Source organism: Gymnodraco acuticeps, unplaced genomic scaffold (genome assembly GCF_902827175.1).
Source record: "Gymnodraco acuticeps unplaced genomic scaffold, fGymAcu1.1, whole genome shotgun sequence".
Lineage (NCBI taxonomy): Eukaryota > Metazoa > Chordata > Actinopteri > Perciformes > Bathydraconidae > Gymnodraco > Gymnodraco acuticeps.
The window spans coordinates 93,699-116,081 of NW_022990391.1; the positions used below are offsets into that span (position 1 = coordinate 93,699).

A 22,383-nucleotide genomic window follows, 5' to 3' on the forward strand; every position below is an offset into this window, starting at 1 on the left:
CCCTTACCTCTCAAACTACCTAAACTAGTTATAGATATGTTTAGTTTTACTGTCGGGTCACTCATTAATGGATCCGCGAGCTACATGATACTGGCATAATAGATTGCCCGATCGGGCAACCAGCAGGTGAGGCTTCATTGCCCGAGCTAAATACTAGATGGCCCCGGGCCATCGGGCAGTCGTTAATGTCGAGCCCTGTGATTGACAAACTAAAATTACCTTGCGACCCCCTTTCTAATCGTCGTCACCCAATCTGACAGACGTTCTTGACCCAAAAAAACTAAAACACTAAAAAAAGATGAAAAGCTAAATGATTAGCTAAATGCCTTACGTTTTTGCAGCTAAAGATTCTAGCCTGGTCACTGACTGGCTGACAAAGAAAATACAAAAATGATCGGCTACACCTCTTATTCTGATCAACTGTATTTCACATCATTTTCACAAACTTCAAAAGAACATGACACCGCATTTTAGGACGTTTGTATGCATTGTAAGGCACACTTCAGTTGCTAGCGTTAGTTAGCGCTAGCTAACGCTAGCACTAGCTAACATTGACACTTAAGACAACTAACTTACCACAGTGGAAGACGATGCATCATGACCAGGACTTGGGATGTTTTCGTTTCGGGAGTCGGCAGAATTGGGGCTTGCATCAGGGGGCTGTTTATTCAACCACCTCAGCGTTTCTTTCTTCTTTTTTTAACTGTCGTGACCGTTGCATTGGCGCGAGTCTAGCAGCAGTCAGCAGCAGAGTGGATGAAGTAGAATGCATTCTATGATTTGACAGCCCAATGACTTTGCAAATAACACCCATTTTGAAGTTTACTTTTAATTTTTTTTTCACTGTCCCGAAATAGTCCCAGACAAAATTGATTTGTGTCCCAGTAGGAATTGTTATGGTCCCCGGGACATCGGGACATCGTTAATTGCGAGCCCTGGCGGAAAGACTCCACAGCAGTGACTGGGGAGTCACACAGAGTGATGGGGATGGGTGGGGCTGCGTTCTTCCTAAAGTCCACAACCATCTCCACTGCCTTGAGAGCGTTGAGCTCCAGGTGGTTTTCCCCACAACAGGTCACCAGATGGTCCATCTCCCACCTGTAGGCAGACTCGTCTCCACCAGAGATGAGTCCGATGAGGGTGCTGTCGTCTGAACTTCAGGAGCGTGACAGACTGGTGACTGGAGGTGCAGGTGTACAGGGAGAAGAGCAGAACACAGCCTTGAGGGGAACCGGTGCTGATGGTCCGGGGGTCAGAGACGTGTTTCCCCAGCCTCACGTGCAGCTTCCTGTCAGACAGGAAGTCTGTGATCCACCTGCAGGTGGAGTCGGGCACGTGCAGCTGGGAGAGCTTGTCCTGCAGCAGAGCCGGGATGATGGTGTTGAAGGCGGAGCTGAAGACCACAAACAGGATCCTGGCGTAGGTTCCTGATGTGTCCAGGTGCTGGAGGAGGAAGTGAAGTGATGATAACTATTAGTAAACCATAATGATGGATGTTATTATCAGAACACCAACTTTCTAATACCTTAGAAACTACAACTAGCCGTTGGCACGAATGTAATACTTCAGCTTCCGACAACTTTAAAGCTGTGTGGATGTGGCTCTATGAAGAGTCGTTCATATTTTTCTCATTATTTCATAAGTTTAGAAGGGGGGAACATAGTCTAACAACAGTTAGCTTTTGTTAATGTTACCTCAAGCCAAACTTGTGCGACTTGTTTCTGAAATCCCTTTCTCTTAAAGTGAATACATAAAAAGAAATAAAAAAATGGAGCTTACCCTAAAACTAACCACTGGATTGCTTGTCTAACATGACCTAGTCCATAAAGGAGGTAAGGGTGGGAACAATCAAACGCACCCTCCCAGGCACTGCGTGTTAGCGAAGTACAACTGGGATTTCGAAGAGGAAGATATGCTTGGTCAATTCTTAATAAAAAAGAAAAACCAACAAATTGAGCACTTGAGTTTTCATTAGCAGCGCCTAGCTACAGCTGCGGAGCTTCGGTCAATACCGCTAACAGTCTATTTCCTTAAAATGGTACATAATGCTGAATCTATATTTTCATCTTCAGTTGATGAAATTTGCATAATGTCCCTGTATAATAAGATTCGAGCATTTTGTAATCCAGTGAGGAAACTCAAAACCAGTAAATATTGATTGATTAAACAACACTAAATACAATTGTAGGGTTTTCTTCAAACTCAGACTCTCTGCTGCGGCTGTACCTCAAAAGACAAAACAATTGTCTGATGATCTTTGTTGAACAAGGTCTGATTGTCCTGTACATGTACAATGTGGGGTATTTTTTAGTTCTGACTCTGGGGACAGAAAGCTGACCAGTCCCTGAAGACCTGAGAGATCTGGATGGTTCATAATTTAGCAGGAGGTCAGTAATGTATTTTGGGCCTAAACCATTCAGTGCTTTATAAACCAGCAGCAGTATTTTGAAATCTATTCTTTGTCACACAGGGAGCCAGTGTAAAGACTTCAGAACAGGAGTGATGTGATCCACTTTCTTAGTGTTAGTGAGGACTCGAGCAGCGGCGTTCTGAATCAGCTGCAGCTTCCTAATAGATTTTTTAGTGAGACCTGTGAAGACACCATTGCAGTAGTCGAGTCTACTGAAGATAAAAGCATGTACAAGTTTTTCTAAATCCTGCTGTGACATTAGTCTTTTAATCCTAGATATATTATTTAGGTGATAGTAGGCTGATTTAGTAACTGTTTTAATGTGACTGTTGAAACTCAGGTCAGAGTCCATGACTACACCTAGATTTCTGGCTTTATCTGTTGTTTTGAACATTGCACACTGAAGCTCAGCGCTAACTTTTATACGTTCTGACTTGGCTCCAAAAACCATTACCTCAGTTTTATCTTTGTTTAATTGGAGAAAGTTCTGACACATCCAGTCATTGATTTGTTCAATGCACTTACTCAGTGTTTGAATTGGAGCATAGTCTCCTGGTGAAATTGTTACGTAAATGTGTGTGTCATCTGCATAGCTATGGTAACTTATTTTGTTGTTCTTCATTATCTGAGCCAGTGGTAGCATGTAGATGTTAAAGAGAAGAGGCCCCAAGATGGAGCCTTGAGGAACCCCACATGTCATATTTGTCAACTCAGATGTGTATTTACCTATAGAAACAAAGTTGTTTCTGTCCTTTAAGTAGGATTCAAACCAATTCAGAACTGTTTCCGAAAGTCCCACCCAGTTTTCCAGTCGGTCTAGTATTATGCTGTGGTCAACAGTGTCAAACGCAGCACTGAGATCTAATAATACTAACACTGAAGTTCTGCCACTGTCTGTGTTTAAGTGGATGTCATTAAAGACCTTTACAAGAGCAGTCTCAGTGCTGTGGTTTGGACGAAAGCCTGACTGGAACACATCGAAACAGTTATTTAAATGCAAGAAATTACTCAACTGTTGAAAAACAACTTTTTCAATGATTTTACCTAGAAATGGCAGGTTTGATATGGGCCTGTAATTGTTCATTACTGAAGCATCTAGATTATTCCGGTTTAATGACTGCAGTTTTCAGGGCCTGTGGAAAAATACCTGAGTGAAGAGATTTGTTTACTATATGAAGTAGATCTGAGGCCATGCAAGGCAAAACATCTTTGAAAAATCCTGTTGGAATAATATCAAGGCAGCAGGAGGAGGATTTCAGAAGTTGAATAATGTCCTCTAGGTTTTTATCATTAATCTGATGGAATTGTGTCATGGTGTTTGAATTGATGTTAGGTGGACACAGAGACAACACATTTGCTGTTCCTGATGCAGAGGCACTGACTGCTTGTCTGATTTTCTGAATTTTGTCAGTGAAGAAGGCACATTCATTGCACGCCCTGGTGAATTCAGAGGCTACTGACACTGGGGGGTTAGTTAGTCTGTTGACGGTAGCAAACAAGGCACGTGCGTTGTTTTTGTTTTTGGTAATGATGTCAGAGAAGAACGATTGTCGTGCGTTTTTCAATTCCAAATTATAAAGGCCAAGTCTCTCTTAATAAATGTCAAAGTGAACCTGGAGATTTGTTTTTCGCTACCTGCGTTCAGTTTTTCGACATTCTCTTTTTTCTGTTTTCACGGTCATGGCCTTTCTCCATGGAGATATTTTCTTGCCAGACACTTCCTTTACCTTAGTTGGAGCAATGGCATCTATAACATTTTGAATTTTTGAATTAAAATGATCTACTAGCTAATTTACTGAGATGTTAGCAGGGGCAAGTGTGGAAGAAAAATTCTGAGTAAACATTTCCCTAGTATTTCAGTTAAATATCGCTTTGTGGTTACCTCTTTTTGAACATTTTTGTGAACAGAAATAGAGCTCTCAAAGAAAACACAGGAATGGTCAGACAGTGCAACATCAGTCACCACAACCTTAGAGATATTCAGACCCTTTGAGATAATTAAGTCCAGAGTGTGCCCCTTATTGTGCGTGGGCTCCGTCACATGCTGAGTCAGTCCATAGCTATCAAGAACACAAAACAGTTCTTTAGCCCCTCTGTCCTGGGGGTTGTCAACATGGATGTTAAAATCACCAACAATGACATTGAAAGTCAATACACACTATAGACAGCAGTTCAGTAAAGTCATCAAAAAAGCTTGCACAGTATTTGGGTGGTCTATAGATATTTAGGAACAGAGCTCGAGAGGAGCATTTCAGCTGAACGGCCACATATTCAAAAGAATCAAAGTTTCCATACGATGTCTTCCTGCATTGAAGGGAATCATTGAACAGAATAGCAACTCCACCCCCTTTCTTATGCATTCTTTCCTGACTCATGAAACTAAAGTTGGAAGGGGTTGATTCGATAAGAACAGCTATACTGTTATTCTGTTCAATCCAAGTTTCCTGCCAAAGACCTGACATTTAATAAAGCTAGTTTAAGTTTGTTAAACACACTATCAGTCATGTTTTTTGTAACAAGCTGTGGCTGACATGGAATCACTGCTAAATTAGATAAACTCACACAAACGTTTGAGCGCTTCCTGTTTCTAAAATGATTCACCGCTCTTAATCTATTACCTATTAACACAGATATCGGCAAAGCTACTGGCAGGCAGGGCCCCGACATGTCCTGGAAAGAGTTGAGTGCCATACGCCCTTGAGCCTGGACCCCACACATATCAGTAAGAATTTGTTGTGTTTTGTACACACACATTCTTATCAGGCTTCAGAGACTGCAGATGCTTTCTTGAAGGGAGGGGAGGTGGTTGACGTAGGCACGGTGATGGAGACGGGGGAGATGGTGCGGGGGTAGAAGACATGCTGCCAGGGGGGGAGGTGGTTGACGTAGGCGCGGTGATGAAGACGGGGGAGGTGGTGCGCGTCTCTGTAGTGATTTTGGTGGGCGTCGTTGAGGAGCGGGGGTAAAGGACATGGTGCCAGCCCTGCGTATCGCCTTAGTTTGGTCTTTGAACTCCAGGAAGGAATCGGTGCCAACCCTCTGTATCTCCTTTATGTGTTCAGCAATCTCCAGGAGGGTGGGTGAGGGTGAAAGGGTGAATGGAGTATCCTCAAAGGCATTGACAGGGGGGGGGGGGTGACGGGCGGTGGAGACTCCTCCATGTGTCTCATATGTCTCCCATAATCAGAACATTCCTCAGGCGGGTGCAGTGATAATTCTTCAGGGTTTTCTGCGTGATGTGTTGTGTCTTTCTCCTGTTTTGATTCCTCTTGCCGCTTGTCCTTGGCAGAGGGAACAGATTGATGATGCAGGCAGTTGAATATGTTAGAGATAAACAATTTCACTCCTGACTTGTTCAGGCAAACTCCATTTGCCTTGAAAAGATGTCTGCGGTCCCAGAAAAAGTTAAAATTGTCAATAAAATGAACAGAATGGTCAGTACAGACAGTTGAAAGCCAGGTGTTCAGTGCAAACAATCTGCTGAATCTCTCCACTCCTCTTCTGACTGGCGGTAGAGGGCCACTGATGAACACATCTGCATTTAGAGAGCTGACAGTTTCCAACAAACATTTAAAGTCTTTTTTCAGCACTTCTGACTGTTGTTTCACAACATCATTTGTTCCAATGTGTAGTACCACATTCTTCACAGTCGGATGTTCAGCCCCAATATGCAGGATCTTCTCAGCCAAGTCAGAGACCACATCCTTGGGAAAACAGAGTACTTTGGTGTTGTTCTTATTACGCAGACCTTTTACATCTCTTACAGCAGAGTCACCCACAATCAGAGTTTCAGGCCCAGTCGTTAGCTTTCCCTCTAGCCTTTTACTTTTGGAGTAGCTATTGGTCCTTACCCTGCTGTGTGAAGAGGACAGGTTATCCAGGTCATCAGATCTCCGGTTCTCGGTCAGCGGAGCGTATCTGTTCTGGATTGGCACACTTGGTGGTTTAGGAGGATTTTTTGTAGTTCTCCCTTTATCAGCTGTCCACTGCTGTTTCCTAGTATGAATAGGGGTTGAAGAGGCGCTCCTCCTGGGTGATGACAATGCAGGCCAGCCGGTCGCATCACAGATTTCTGAGCGCTGGGCTCTGCCTGTTATCCGTCCTCCCAAATCCCATGGAAATGATTTACTCTTAGGTTTTGCACCCAGAGAGTTCCAGGGAGGACTACCACTTGTAGATGTATTACCCGGTACACAGCCCTCCTGTTCCTTGGAATCCTTGTAGCTGCTAACTAGCTGTGAGTTAGCATACCCTTCTCCATTATTTTGCAACACAGGTAAAGTGGTGTCATTCCCACGACATAGTCCATTCACTTCCACGTTAACTTCCAACCGTTGCATTTTCATTTCCAACACAGCCATCTTCTGTATACGTTTTTGGAAGTCATCTGTAGAGAACGGAGGCATTTTGCTACCAACTAGCATGCAGTAGCCTACCAGGCTTTAGCTGTTGCTAGGCCACGCTACTGTAAGACTGACGTCGTCGTAAAAATGTTGAAATATGGCTGAAACCCTCCGTCTATTTACGAAGATGAACTGTCCCAGTGATAAGTTAATGTCCAGGAGCCGCTGCTCGAAGTTTTCAGAGAATAAGAATAGGAAAATCAGCATAAAAAGTAAGCAGAGGCAGGAGCAAGCAGAAAAAACGTCTGCACTGTAACGGCCCGTCTACACTACAGGCGTCAAAAAATGCTTTCAACGCTTCGCCCATTCATTTGAATGGGGTGACGTAGGATATTTTCAAACTTCGCCGAACTGCATTGTGGGTAGCTTGGCAAGGCTTGGCAAGGCTTGGCAAGGCGTTGCAAGCGTCGCGAGCCTCAAAAGTTGAACATTGTTCAACTTTTGAGGCTCGATGCTTTCTCGAAGCTGGCGTCAGCCAATCAAATCCCGTTTTTGCAATTCCCGCCAGTACAAGCGCTAGCCAATCAAACCGCGTGTATGCTGATCCCGCAGGTCTTGACTATTTTCCATATGTCATAAAATGGAGGACAAATTAATCATTGCTGTGGCAAATGTCCCAGTCCTGTATGACTGTACTCTGTTCACCTACCGGGACCTAAACCGGAGGAACCAGGCATGGCGGGAGGTGGCAGAGACAGTTGGTGAAACTGGTAGGTTTTCAACTGTTTGGGGAGTTTATATCCAGTTTACTTCGTTTTAGCATTGAATGGACAGCTAGTAATGTAGCATAATAACATATAATATATATTAATAAAAAAACATTATAATAAGCATAATATATAACATAACATATAATACATGCATAGCTATCAAGCATAGACAGTATATTTAGCCAGCTAGTAATGTAGCATAACATATAATGTATATAAATACAAAAATATTATATATAATATAATAAGTATAAGCATAATATATAACATATAATACATGCAGAGGGTGTCGTTTTCCTCATACTGATATTCTGAACAATCTGTGCTGTTGTATTTGCTGTAAAGTGTCTCTACTGTAGGCTAATTTTATTATATGTACAGCACTTTGGCTCGACCAAAAATCGTTTATAAATGTGCTATATAAATCAAACTTGATTTGATTCACAGCTATCAAGCATAGACAGTATATTTAGCCAGCATGGAATGTAGCATACAAATAGCATTAATTAATGGCGGAATAATTTAGTAAATTCAAGAAATTCACTTTATTATTTATTAACTTTATTATTTCATTTCATTTTATTAGATAATGTCTGCAAGAAGAGATGGAAGAGTCTGAGGGACAGGTTCCGCAAGGAAAAGAATATGGAGAAGGAGGCCAAAAGAAGCGGGGCAGGGTCTGCAGGGGGGTACAAGCCCTGGCGTTTCATGGCAGTGATGGGGTTTTTAACCCCATTCATCATAGACCGTGAGACGTCCAGCAATGTCCCCCGGCAGACCCTGCCTCCATCCACCCTGGTGGCAGAGGAAGAGAGCCAGGTAGACAGTGAGTCAGCCAGCCAGTCCACCAGCCAGTCCGCCAGCAGCAGTCAGCCAGGAGGAGAATGCTGAGGTCCGGGGCAAAACACGGGGGAGGGGGAGGGAGATGTCCTCATTTGAAAGAAGTCTGCTGTCTGCTGTCAGCAATTACCCAGCAATTGCCCAGCCAACCCCACCAGTGGTGGAGGAGAACGAGGACTTGCAATTTTTCAAGAGCCTCTTGCCCACCATGAGGCAGATGACAAGGGCACAGAGGGCAAGAGTCCGCCTCGGGGTACACCAAATCATTTTTGACGTGGACCAGCAGGACAATTTATAATTTAATAATTTTTTCACACATACTGATCCACATTACATTTTTTTACACTCATCACTCATCACACACACTTCACTCAAATTCACCAAATAAAACATTATTTCAAGTATGTTATGGCTATACTGTGTCTTCACTTGTTCATGTGGTTTGTCAGTTGCAACATACCAGAAGCTTCATGTATGTCGGTATATATAATGTGCTTTCTTCTGTAATTGGTCATGTGAAAACCTATTGAAATTATGAGTGGTTTATCAGTAAAAACAGGGCTGAAAGAAAAAGGTTGTTAGTCATATCATGATATAATAATATCAATTCAAGAAACATGTTTATTAGGAATGTTTGATTTTAAAAATGGCTCATTTGGAATATTTGCTCTTTAAAGAAAATGGGTAGCTCTTAAAAGAGCTTTTGGTTTGGAGGAGCCATGGTGACCCTACACCACTTTATGCTGCCATGACACTACACCCTCCTCATTCAAATAGGAGCAGAAGGTCTCCCGCAGTTGGATGGATCGGCGTGTGGCGTTGTTTGAGCCCATCATAGGTGCATCGCGCAGGGTTGGAGCTTCATCACTCGACTCTGCGACGACAGGGACGACAGGTGTGCGTGATGACCTTCCTATCGTCTTCCTGCGGAGGAAGTTGTGCAACACACAGGTGGCCTTCACACACAACTCTGTTACCTCCGGGCTGGTGGTGATGACACGCCGGAACATTCTCCACTGAGATGAGAGGATGCCAAACGCACATTCAACCACCAACCTGGCCCGGCTGAGGCGGTAGTTGAACAGCCTCCTTTCACGCGTGAGCTGACGTCCAGGGAACGGACGCAGCAGGTTGTCCAGCAGCGGAAAAGCCTCATCTCCAACAAAGACATGGGGAAGAAGGCCCAGCCGCTCTGCTCCTGGGATGACGGTGTCAGGTGGTAGCTGCAGACTGCCATCTCTGAGGCTCTCTCCAAAAGCGGAATTCCGCAGGCTCCCACCGTCGCTGCTCCTTCCAAAACTTCTGACATCCACTACCCTGAAGAGGTACTCAGCATCCACGACAGCCAGCAGTACCAAGGAGTGGCTGGACTTGTAGTTGAAGTAGAGGGACCCAGAATTTGCCGGAGCCTGGATCACCACGTGCTTCCCATCAATGGCACCAACGCAATTTGGAAAGTTCCAGCGCTCCTGAAACCCAGCAGCGATGGCTCTCCAGTCCTCCGTCTGTGGTACTGGCATGGTCTCTTCGACCAGCGCGGTCCAGATGGCACCCGCAACCTCCTTGACGATGACAGCCACTGTTGCATGCCCGACCCGATAGCTGAATGCTATGGTCCTGTACGAGTCACCGGTTGCCAGGTACCTGAGAAAAAAGTAATATACAAGATTTTTTTTGTATTAAGTTATACGCCACGCAGACACACACACACATCACAGACACACACACCACACAGACACACACACCACAAACACACCAACATACACAGACACACACATCACAGACACACACACCACAGACACACCAACATACCACAGACACACACATCACACAGACACACACACATCACAGACACACCACAGGCACACACATCACAGACACCACAGGCAGACACAAACACACCAGACACACACATCACACAGACACACATATCACAGACACACACACCACAGACACACACACACCAACATACAACAGACACACACATCACAGACACACACAGCACAGACACACCAACATACCACAGACACACACATCACACAGACACACACATACACCACAGGCAGACACACACACCACAGACACACACAGACCACAAACACACACAGGGGAGCAATACTGCGTTTACCTAGCTATCTTAATTAATGTCATTCATCTGAACTACATCACAGACTTCATTCATCCATTGCATGCATTCTCTCTCTTTATATACAGAGTCATATTAAAGAAGTAGAAACACACAAAACGTACCGTAGGCAGATGGCGAGTCGCTCGGCGGGTCCAATTGACAAACGCATACGGGTGTCTGCCTTTGCAATCAGTGGACCGACTTTTCCGAGCAACTCGTCGAACGCGTCTTTGCTCATCCTGAAGTACTGCTGAAACAGTACACCATCCAGGCGGAGCTCTTGGACAAGAACGTGGTCTTCCCCCCGTTGCAGACGTTTTCTGAGTATTGTATGTACCCAACAGCGACGCACTATACGTGGCCTCCTGCGAGACATTGCATAAACCAACGCTACCGTTGCTACAAAACCGGCATCCATTTTGGCAATAGTGTAGAAGAACCGGGCTTTTTTTTGCTTTGTATGCTGGGGGCGGGCGGGAGATTCCTGATTGGTTGTTGGTCGCCTTGGGCGCGAGAAAGCGCCAAGCCTCAGACACGCCCAGCTTCGAGCTTTTTCGACGCCTGTAGTGTAGACGGGCCGTAAGAATGATAAGCAGTTGAAAAAAACAAGACAATTAAACAATGGAATTATCCTGTAAAAAAACGATAATTTCTCATTAAACCAATTTACAGAATAAAACCTTTATTTATTTTAAATAAAAGTAATTTACTGTATTTTTATGGTATTTACACTTACTATAGAAAAACAAGAAAGGTCTGTAAAAGAATACAGTACATTTCTTTGTCAGAAGGTCCATGATCGATTTCGTTATTGTATCATCGGACCTCAGGCCCTATGTTTTGGACACTCGGGTAAAGAGAGGGGCGGAGTTGTCTACTGATCAGGGAAGCCGTCCGACTGAAGAAGGCGGCCTTCAGGGATTTGTTATCCCGGGGGACTCCCGAGGCGAAGAGAAAGGAGAAATTCGGAGAAGACATGGAAAAGGACTTTCGGGCGCCACCAAAGTTGTTCTGGAAAACTGTCCGACACCTCAGGAGGGGGAAGCAGGGAACCATCCAAGCTGTGTACAGTAAGGATGGGACGTTGTTGACCTCAACTGATGGAGTGTTAGGGCGTTGGAAGGAACATTTTGAGGAACTCCTGAACCCGACAACTCCGCCCTCTATGTTAGAGGCAGAGCTGGAGTATGACGGGGGATCAACACCAATCTCCCGGGGGGAGGTCATTGAAGTCGTCAAACAACTCCACAGTGGCAAAGCCCCGGGGGTGGATGAGATCCGCCCAGAAATGCTGAAGGCTCTGGGTGTTGAGGGACTGTCATGGTTGACACGTCTCATCAACGTTGCGTGGAAGTCGGAAACAGTACCGAAAGAGTGGCAGACCGGGTTGGTGGTTCCCCTTCAGAGGGTGTGTGCCAATTACAGAGGCATCACACTACTCAGCCTCCCCGGGAAAGTTTACTCTAAGGTACTCGAAAGGAGGGTCAGGCCGATTGTCGAACCTCAGATTGAGGAGGAACAATGTGGATTCCGTCCTGGTCGTGGAACGACGGATCAGCTTTTTACTCTCGCAAGGATCCTGGAGGGGGCCTGGGAGTACGCTTATCCGGTCTACATGTGTTTTGTAGACTTGGAGAAGGCGTATGACCGAGTTCCCAGGGAGTTACTGTGGGAGGTGCTGCGGGAGTATGGGGTGAGGGGGTCTCTACTCAGGGCCATCCAATCTCTGTACTCCCAAAGCGAGAGCTGTGTCCGGGTCCTCGGCAGTAAGTCGGACCCGTTTCCGGGGAGGGTTGGCCTCCGCCAGGGCTGCGCTTTGTCACCAATCCTGTTTGTAATATACATGGATCGGATTTCAAGGCGTAGTCGTGGGGGAGGGGGTCTGCAGTTCGGTGGACTAAGGATTGCACCACTGCTTTTTGCAGGTGATGTGGTTCTAATGGCTTCATCGGTCTGCGACCTTCAGCACTCACTGGATTGGTTCGCAACCGAGTGTGAAGCGGCTGGGATGAGGATCAGCACCTCCAAATCTGAGGCCATGGTTCTCAGCAGGAAACCGATGTACTGTCCACTCCAAGTAGGGAATGAGTCCTTACCCCAAGTGAAGGAGTTCAAGTATCTCAGGGTCTTGTTCTCGAGTGAGGGAACAATGGAGCGTGAGATGGGCCGGAGAATCGGAGCAGCGGGAGCGGTACTGCAGTCGCTTTACCTCACCGTTGTGACGAAAAGGGAGCTGAGCCAGAAGGCATAGCTCTCTGTCTACCGGGCCATTTTCGTTCCTACCCTCACCTATGGTGAAGTGGGGGAGTGCATCTGACGAAGAGATAGGTTGTTGTGCTCCCTATCTCTGTTTCTTATCCTATATCTAATAGAACTGCTCGGGTCTTGATAGATTGAGGGGGGAAGTTCATGAGATCTTTCTAGAGGGTTATCAAGAATAACTTTTATCCAATGACCTTTTCCCTCTCTGTCTGTGTCTGTGTATTCTCTTGTTCCGATTAACCCAGCCAAATCTTTTTTCTTGTTTTGTATCTATATCTACGCCGGGATCCGGAGTCGAGGCTGGTCCTCTTGCTGTAGTCCTGTGTCCTGGATCCTCTATCCTGGGTTCTGGATTAAGTCGTGGACTTCGGGTCGTGGCTGAACCTGTCTCTGCGGTCCTGCCTTGGGTCTCGTGATGCTGCTTCCCTGATGGCTTCCACAGGATTGTAGCTGACATCCTCGTGGATTAATCTTCTTATTACAGACACATGCATTTTCTAACATTCGGTCTATATGCTGTAAAATGTATTATCTCTTCGATTTACACACGGCATCTATTGCACGTCTGTCCGTCCTGGGAGAGGGATCCCTCCTCTGTTGCTCTCCCTGAGGTTTCTCCCATTTTTTCCCCTTAAACTGTGGGTTTTTCTCCGGACGTTTTTCCTTGTACGATGTGAGGGTCTAAGGATAGAGGGTGTCATTTTTCTCATACTGATATTCTGAACAATCTGTGCTGTTGTATTTGCTGTAAAGTGTCTCTACTGTAGGCTATTTTTATTATATGTACAGCACTTTGGCTCGACCAAAAATCGTTTATAAATGTGCTATATAAATAAAACTTGATTTGATTTGATTTGATTTGATGGTCATGAAGGAGCGGTCATGACCGAAAGAACGAGATCGCGGATACAAGCGGCCGAGATGGGTTTTCTCCGCAGGGTGGCTGGTGTCTCCCTTAGGGATAAGGTGAGAAGTTCGGTCATCCGGGAGGGACTCGGAGTTGAACCGCTCCTCCTTCGCGTCGAAAGGAGCCAGTTGAGGTGGTCGGGCACCTAGTTAGGATGCCACCTGGACGCCTCCCTAGGGAGGTGTTCCAGGCACGTCCAGCTGGGAAGAGACCAAGGGGTAGACCTAGGACCAGGTGGAGGGATTATATCTCTTCGCTGGCCTGGGAGCGCCTTGGGATCTCCCAGTCAGAGCTGGTTGATGTGGCCAGGGAAAGGAACGTTTGGGGCTCTCTGCTGGAACTGCTACCCCGCGACCCGACCACGGATAAGCGGGAGAAGATGGATGGATGGATTTCTGTGAAAAAACTTCTTCTTTTTTTTACAGTGTAGACTCCACATGAGCCAAAAAGAGTCTGGCTTTGACTGAACAGGAAATGTTTAGACTAAAAAAACTTGTGATGAAAGTAAAGAAGCAAATGGGCAGCGGTGATTTCAAAAGCCTCAATGTGTGTGTTTCATTTATTTGTTTTTATTTTTGCTTTTAATATCTCACTCGCAATTGACACTTTTAGAGTGGGAAGTTTAAATGTAAATTGAGCCAGAGAGGAAAGAAAGAGGGCTTTAATATTTCAGACTGCAAAAATCAAACATGTTGATGTCCTTTTTTTACAAGAAACGCACAGCCACGTCACAGGGGGTGCTGTTTTTATCTAGAGAGGAGGGGGGACAGGGCCTTATCTGGCCAGCTGAACACTTTTAGAATACAGTTCTAACAGAGGTATCTGACCGGCCTGGCTGATTTGGTGTGGAGAGATGTGAGCAGCTGCATTTTCCGACGCGTGAGTAACCTGGGGCTGGATGCTGCTCTGTTTTTAACTGATTTAAACCATTTTAAAATTAAGTTGGCTACCTCCTTTTTATCAGGGTGTGTGACGGTGACAATTGAGCGGCCAGACCAAGCAAGGAGGCAGAGGCAGAACGTCCAAAATACAACCCGGTGTGGGCATTTATTAAGTCAGGAACACATGACACACAGCCTCAATCCTGCTGTTTCTCCCTGACCACAGCCTCCAGCCACAAGGATCTCACACACACTACCTGCCTCACTAACAGCAAAACCCCAGAGCCTAAATGCCCAACCCAATCAACCCAACAGGACACAGGTGAGGGGGAAGGAGACAACACAGGGCACCAGGTGCACACAATCAACGACAGACATGGGGAAAGGAGAACACTTTTCAACAACAAAAAACTAAACAACCCGTAACGGAGGCCGAGATCTATGAGCCCAGAGATCACCTCCGTGACAGGGTGTTTTTCAATCTTGGGCCCTTTTTAACCATAAAAGGTGTCCAAATACTGACTCTCTGTACTGGCTGTTGAAGGAGCCTCTGATTCACAAAGCCAGGTTGGACGTCAGCAGCAGCGAAACGCCCGGCCTGACGGTGGCGCTGTGCCGATCCAAGACCCTGTGCCTTCAGAAGCTGGTGGATGCAGTGGGGCCGGAGCTGAGCGATGCCAGGAGTGGAGTGCACCAGCTGGGCGTAAAAAAGTAGGTCTTAACTCTAACGTTGGGCTTAGCTACGTCCGACTTAGTGATTCGAATTTACACCGAGTGCACCAAGCCTGACTAGTATCGGTCGTAGCTGCGCCTGGTCTTAAGATGCGCGTCCACGTGAATACACGCAAAACAGTAATTGTTGCCAAGCAACACACGTCTACATAATTTAACACTCAAACTCCTCCATTCAGAGCAAGCTAAGATCTGGGCCTTGGGCTCTCTGCTGGGTCTGCACTATGTCCGGGTGGCCGAGAGCAGTGTTTGAATTACCCATTTGCTTTCGGGGGAGCCCTATTTATTTATTTTTTTGGCAATCATATAGGCAGACCTGAAAGATGTATATGTTTCCTGCATTAGATCAGCATTGATTGCCAATAGGCCTCCCTTGTTTGGTAGGACATCTTTTTTCTCATCTCCGAAATCTCGATCGCTTTTTCGTGTGCCTGGCTATTAGTGCAATACATATTTTTCCGCAGGTTATTCTGTTGATCACAGCTGACTTTTCCCTGAATCCATTCTTGTGAAAGGTGCACAAAGGTGGATTTTTTTCTAAGCGGCATGGAGATCAATATACTTTTTGCCTCTTTGCAAATATCACATACCCATTTTTTTTTTTTTTTTTGAAAAGCCATGGATACCTTTCATTCCACTCACTCCATATTTTCTGTGTCCAGTTAAAAGGCAGGTCATTGGCATCGTCAGGAAAGGTTCGCTAGCGCAGGTGGTGCCGGCGGCTGTGGCTGTTGTTGAAGCCTCTTCAGGCTCCGCATCGGCAGGCCTCTCCCTCGGTGTGGAGCTGTCAAACTCGACCCTAACGCCGCTTACATCCGGCCAACTAAAAGTTGTTCCGTTCACGTTGTCATTTTTAGACTCCTTCGCTTCTTTGTTTGTGAATCTAGCTACGGACAGGGAAGAGACAAGCCGGACCCAGCAGACCCTTTCCCGGAGATCTACCTGAGCCCAGGGCTCGGAGAACTGACCAGCCCCCCTGCTCAAGGTCGCAAACCAAGGACCAGGGCCGCCCCTCCCTACAGGCCAATCACGCAGGCTGCATGGGGCCCCGCCTTGCGCAGGGGGCCCCGCCCAGAGGGCCTCAGCTGCTGTGCGCAGTTCTCCGCTCAGTTCTCCGCGCACCCCCCGCGAGAGTGAGTGTGCGGCGCACGCCGCTGTGTGGACGGGCCATGAGAGGTGACAAGAGGAGCACGTTTGTAACCCGACACCGTTGCAATGAATCGACATCTGACCAATCACGGCTTTGATACAGCCACTAGTGCAGGTGAAGAGATGTCGGTGAAAAGACAGTTTCAGTCCGGCGCAAAAAACAAAACATGAAGAAACTAGAGCATCACTCGAAGGTGGGTTATTGTATGAGTCAAATGTACAACTTGCGAATGTTGTATAAGTCAAATTGCCAATTGCCATCTTAAAACATCAGCTTCAATTCACAACATGAAGAAGGCAGTCTCTGCATAGCATATAGGCTAATGGAGATGCAGTTATTTCCAGCATTCTTTATTTAACATTCATTCAAGTATGTGATGCCTTTGATCTGCTAATGTACACTGTCTGTCTAGTTTGCTTACATAACAGTTAAAGTTTACAGCCTAAAACACATGGAGCATTTTTTCCCCTTTTATTCATTTTTATGTCAATTTGCACATTTCATGGTGATGCTCAGCCTCTCCCCTTAAGGCAAGGCAAGTTTATTTATATAGCACCTTTCAATACAAGGCAATTCAAGGTGCTTTACAAAAATGAAAGACATTCAGACAAAGGCATTTAAAAACAGTAAAAGATAATAAAAGAAACATTAAAAGAAAAAATACATGAATAAAAAGCACACGAATAAAAAGTAAACTTTTACTCCTAACAGTCATCATCATGTCAACCACAACACAGAGAAATACTGATAGAAATGTGTGTGTAGTTGTTGATACATTGCTGACAGAGGGAACTATGAATACAGATTTAAGAAATATCAGTTTTTGAGCATGTCATAAGCATGTTTTGTCTTGACTATACAACTATATTATAATAAAACAATACAGTATTTTTATTATTGAATTGATTATCATTATTAGTAGAAGTAGTTTATTTGCATTAATTATGTTTTTATCTTTTTCAAGCTAGTATTTGGCAGGAAATGCAAAATGCACCTGTAAACCCATACTGAACGAACATTTACCATTTACCTCACTGTATAAAAAAGTAACCGTTGATAATAATAATAAACAGGAATTATATTTGCAAAGTAGCCTACTTTGTTTCCAAAAAAAAAATGTTCACTCCTGTCGGTTGGGGGGGGGGCCTCATCTCACAATGTCGCTTGGGGCCCCAAGTTGGCCAGGGGCGGCCCTGCCAAGGACAAATGACTATCCACAAAGCTGACAAGAAAACACTTTACATGAACATTGTAAAGGCAACAAACAAAAATGTGCTGAAGGACAGGGCCTCCACTGTGTGGAGCACCAGACTGGGTGCAGGAAGCGGACCAGGCCCACAGTGGAGCATTTTATACATAAAAAAACGTACTGCCGACCTCCAGTGGAGAATTTTAAACGGTGCCATCGCCTGTAATTCTTTTATCTCCATTATTAATCCTGCTGTTTAACAAGTGTCCATTTTGTGGTTTTAGAGAGACTGTTTTCCATGTTTTCACAGAGTGCAAGAGACTCACAGGTTTCTGCTCTCTTTTAACATTGGTTTTTAGTCTTTTTAGTATAGTTTTTACCGAGTGTTTTTATCATGGGGGCTCCATACAAAAAGACAAATAAAGAAAAGTGGCAGCTCCTGAATTACATCTCTGGCGAAGCAAAAATTGCCATTTATTTAAGAAGATAAAACAGAGTAGAAAATAGGAAAGGAGAAGAATCAAAAGCAATCTGGCTGTGCAACATCAGAGCCAGACTCTGGCTGGAGCATCGTTTTTATAAACATATTGGGGACTTGCACGCTTTCAAACAACGTTGGTGCTATGATGATATTGTGTGTTCTCTTATCAATGAAGATTTGCACTTTGCATACGTTTTTAAGACATAGGTTTTAATGTATTATTTTAAGTGATTCGTTTTTTGTTTTTTTTATTGCACAATGAAGCACTTTATTTGAAGAATGTATAATTGATCGTATGTAAATAAAATGTTTTTGCAAAAGTCTTCTTCTTCTTCTTCTTTACAGTTGGTTGGCATATACTGTATCTGCCAACTGTCCATTCCTCCATATATCCCAGCATTAGACTGAAGTGTAAAAAGCACTTGTTGGAGTTGTTCCTGATTAAAGTAGATGTGTGAAGAGCAAAAATAACTAGAGGTGCCTGAAATGTATTCCCACTTATGTACCAGGAAGCGTGTGTGCTCCTCCAAATAAAATCTTTCTGGTTGGTTAAAAGTGTGAAAAGTTAAGTGAATGTTCAAGAGCTCCTCCCTGGTGTTTGTGACAGAGGGAGAGACAAAAACTTGACAGATAAACAGAAAAAGTAGAGAGCACCGGCAGTGGTGTAATGTAACTAAGTACATTTATTCAAGTACTGTACTTATGTAAAATATTGAGGTAATAGGCGCTTTCACTCCGAAAAGTTTTGTGAAGCCGCCATTTTATTTGCTTGCATTAGCATTATTAGCATTAGCATTAGTCCAGCGCACAAACGCAGTGTTGGAGTCTGAGTGGTCTGAAACCCACCTCGGCTCCGCGTGTCCTTTGATGAGCTGGTCAGATTATAAAAGAAGGAATTCAAAAACACCAGGATAAGGATTAAACAATAATCTGTTTTAATGATAAAAGGTAACGATACAATACACTTTATAAGGGGTAGGCCCACCCCTGCTCTGGTTCTAATGCCGGGAGATCCCTTCATCTTGACGGCAGGAGGAAAAAGAGACTGAACAAAACACACAACAGGAGATATGTAAGAACAACAGGAGGAGTTGTGTGGATGCTCCTCCCAGAGGGGTCATCTATTGGGCGATATAAAAACGACAGCCTGTCGCAGCGAATCAGCGCGAGCGAGCCAGGAGAAAGAGTCTCTTCAGTTTGAGGGCAAAACAAACACATCTGGTGTCCGTTGTCTCACATTCCTGCACACACACATTTTCATAGACTTCCCTCTCTGCTCCCCCTCCCCCATCAGTTTAACCCACACACAGTAGATGTGTCTAAAATATAGTTGTTTATAGTTGGCCAATACAAGCAATACATGTAAATTACCTTAATATCAATAATAACGAGGGAAACATTACCTCTGCTCTCAAGCAGTGAAATAGTAGAACTCTACATAAACATATATAGAGAACACACACTCATTTCATTATGCAGCCCCCCACACAAATGTCACCTGCTTTCCTCTCTGAAAGCTATGCTTGGATAGGTTTTAACCGTCCTTGTCCCATGACCTCCCCAGGATCAGTCAACCAACAAAAGTTAATGGTTCCCATACCCTCAGGCCCTCTTTGAACTTCCCTCCACCCGAAGTCAGCTTACTTGGAACGAATACATTTATTGATAATTCAGGCCGACTATTGTCTCCAGGCCTCTTTATGAGCCTTGCAGGGAATGAATCATTAACTAACAAGACTTTAACTGCATTATATCTGAGGAAAATCTCTCTTGTAGTTCCCCTGTTAATTGCAAAAACCATTGATGATTAACAAAGAGACCTCTCTTGATATCTGGAAACTGCAACAAGACTTTCTGCCATTCAAATTTAACACACTTCTTATATATCAGGTGACATAATCTTCAATTCCCCCTTTTGATCTCAACCTCAAGAGATCAACTTACACAAGGCATTGTGAATCATAACTACTGTCATTCTTTTCCACTGTGTCTGTCCCCCAACATTATACAAATCCATCAGAAGCTGGGATTTAGAGTACTTGAAACCTTCATGGAGACAGAACACAACTTTCCATGGTAGTGAAGGAACTATTAGAGGGGGTAACCTTGCTAGAAAGCAGTATCCGTGTGTTGGTGAATCATCAGCTCCTCCCCCTCAGGGGAATAGCCAACAAGGGCATTTGGTACGGAGGGGAAGGGGCAGCTTTTCCTTCAATAGTGGAACTGATGAATCTGATCAGAGAGAAGTAGACTCCTCTGCTTCCTCGTGATGTCCCCCAGCCCGCTGACGGCAGCATCTGGGCCGTCTGCTGGAGGGATGTCCCCGGGGTCCTTCTCCTCCTGTCCGCTGATGGCCGCTTCCGAGTTGTCTGCTGAAGGGATGTCCTCGGTGTCCTCCTCCTGTCCTCTGATGGTGGCTTCCGAGTCGACTTCCTCTGCGAGGGTCACGTCCGTCCCGATGTCGTCTAGGGTCCTAACAGGAGGTTTCCCCGCCGCACACTGGCTCCAGTGGTACCAGTTGTCCCCCTTTCCTTCTAGGCGGACAGCATGGGATGTCCCCTGTGTGACTCAGTAGGGGCCGGAGAACCTAGGGTTGAGCCACATAGGCCTGATGACCTTCAGCCAGACGAACTCCGCTGTGTTGGCCTTGTGCCTCTCGGGTCCCCCTTTGGCGTCAGCAACCTGTGTGGAAAAGCCTGACACCAATCCCTCAAGTTGCTGGAAATAAGGTTTTGAACTCATGACCTCTACTTTCTTTCCTACGCTCAGGGCTCCTGGGCCCGGGAACTGATGGCAATGGGTCAGCTCAAATGGGGAGAAACCTGTCCCTCGGTTAATAGAGCTCCTGATTAACATAAGGGCCAGAGGCAAAGCGTCTAACCATTTCCTGCCTGTCTCCTCACATGCTTTGCTGAGTTTCTGTTTGGTGTTCTGGTTCATCCTTTCTACCTTTCCCTGAGATTGGGGTGATAGACGGCTCCGAAACTGTGTCTTAGTCCTAATGACTGTTCTACTGTGCGTAGGTCATGGTTCTTGAAATGGCTGCCCTTGTCTGACCTCACTTTCCCTAAGAACTTGATCACTGAGTCTGCATCCTCGTTATATCCCTGTTATAATTCAATCAATATTTAGAAACATATCAACATTCATCAAACAGTATCTTATAGACATGGAGCAGGTTCATTCTAAAACTGTCAATCAATGGTCAGATTGAACATCCGAGTTGGGGCGGCAGGTTTCTTTCAGTCCTAAAAGACAAATGTAGATTGTGAATTTTACAGCCATGTTGATATAATACATCATACCCACACTCCCCCTTTTTACACATGAACTCATGTGTAACAAAATCCTGTATGGGAAGAAAACCTTCAGGTAATAATTGATTATAAGAAAACACCAAATATTATTCACAAATGTACATCCATCATTTTCCACAGTAAACACTTCAGTGAAATGAAGTGTTTCTCTCCATCTTTCAGTCCTAAAAGAAACAGAATCTTCGAGCTTGACATTGAGTTTGAGCTTCACATTTTGCAAACCGCCACCTCCTGTGGGAGTAAAATATCATCAAGTAGATTAGACACTGGTCACCTGTGCGGTTTTCCAATTTTTGTGGAATTTTAGGAAACCTCTCATTTCCCACAGAGCCCCAGAATAATGTTAGTCCAAAAACATGCTTGATTAGTCATCGTTTTAAATCATGCAGTTACACTGATCACATGCAGACATACATTCACACTCACACTGTCAGGTTGTAAAGTCAAGTTTGGTCAGGTTCACCCCAGAGTCAGTCATTGACAGTGCTTCTCTCAAGTAACACTGTCAGTCAGGGTCAAAGGTCATTTGGTCTCAGTCTTTTTGGCCATGTGGCGTGCTCTGCAGAGACTTTGATATTTCAGCATAGGCCAGTATCCTTTGTCTACAAAAATCTGTCATATATGGAGCACCATCATTTATTAATTCACAATTACAACTATACTTTTCCAGACATCTCTAACTTTTAATTGGGACAGCTGTTTCCCACATTCCCTGAAATGTGTTCAGCCAAAAATGTCACTTCCTCATAGTACTACTACTGAGTCTATTAACACCTAATCTATATTAACATTTTCTAATAAATCTATTTCAGAAACGTATGCATATAATTATTTTCTTGAGTCAAAACATTATTAGCATCTGTAAAGCTCTGCCATGTATTCCATAACTCATATTCATTTATCTTCAATTCTGGTCCACTTAAAGAACAATGTTAACCTCTTTAGCAGTGTGTGGAACCTTGGGTGTCCGAAC

The 22,383-nt window shown here is 44.8% G+C and overlaps 1 protein-coding gene across 1 annotated transcript; it reads left to right on the plus strand.

Moving 5' to 3' along the window:
* Positions 1 to 7,253: 7,253 nt before the first annotated feature.
* Positions 7,254 to 8,414, plus strand: LOC117551573 (transcription factor Adf-1-like). The gene is made up of 2 exons (XM_034224485.1): positions 7,254 to 7,523; positions 8,110 to 8,414. The coding sequence occupies exons 1-2, from the start codon at positions 7,394 to 7,396 to the stop codon at positions 8,412 to 8,414; spliced, it is 435 nt and encodes a 144-aa protein (XP_034080376.1). The 5' UTR covers positions 7,254 to 7,393.
* The last annotated feature ends 13,969 nt before the right edge of the window (positions 8,415 to 22,383 follow it).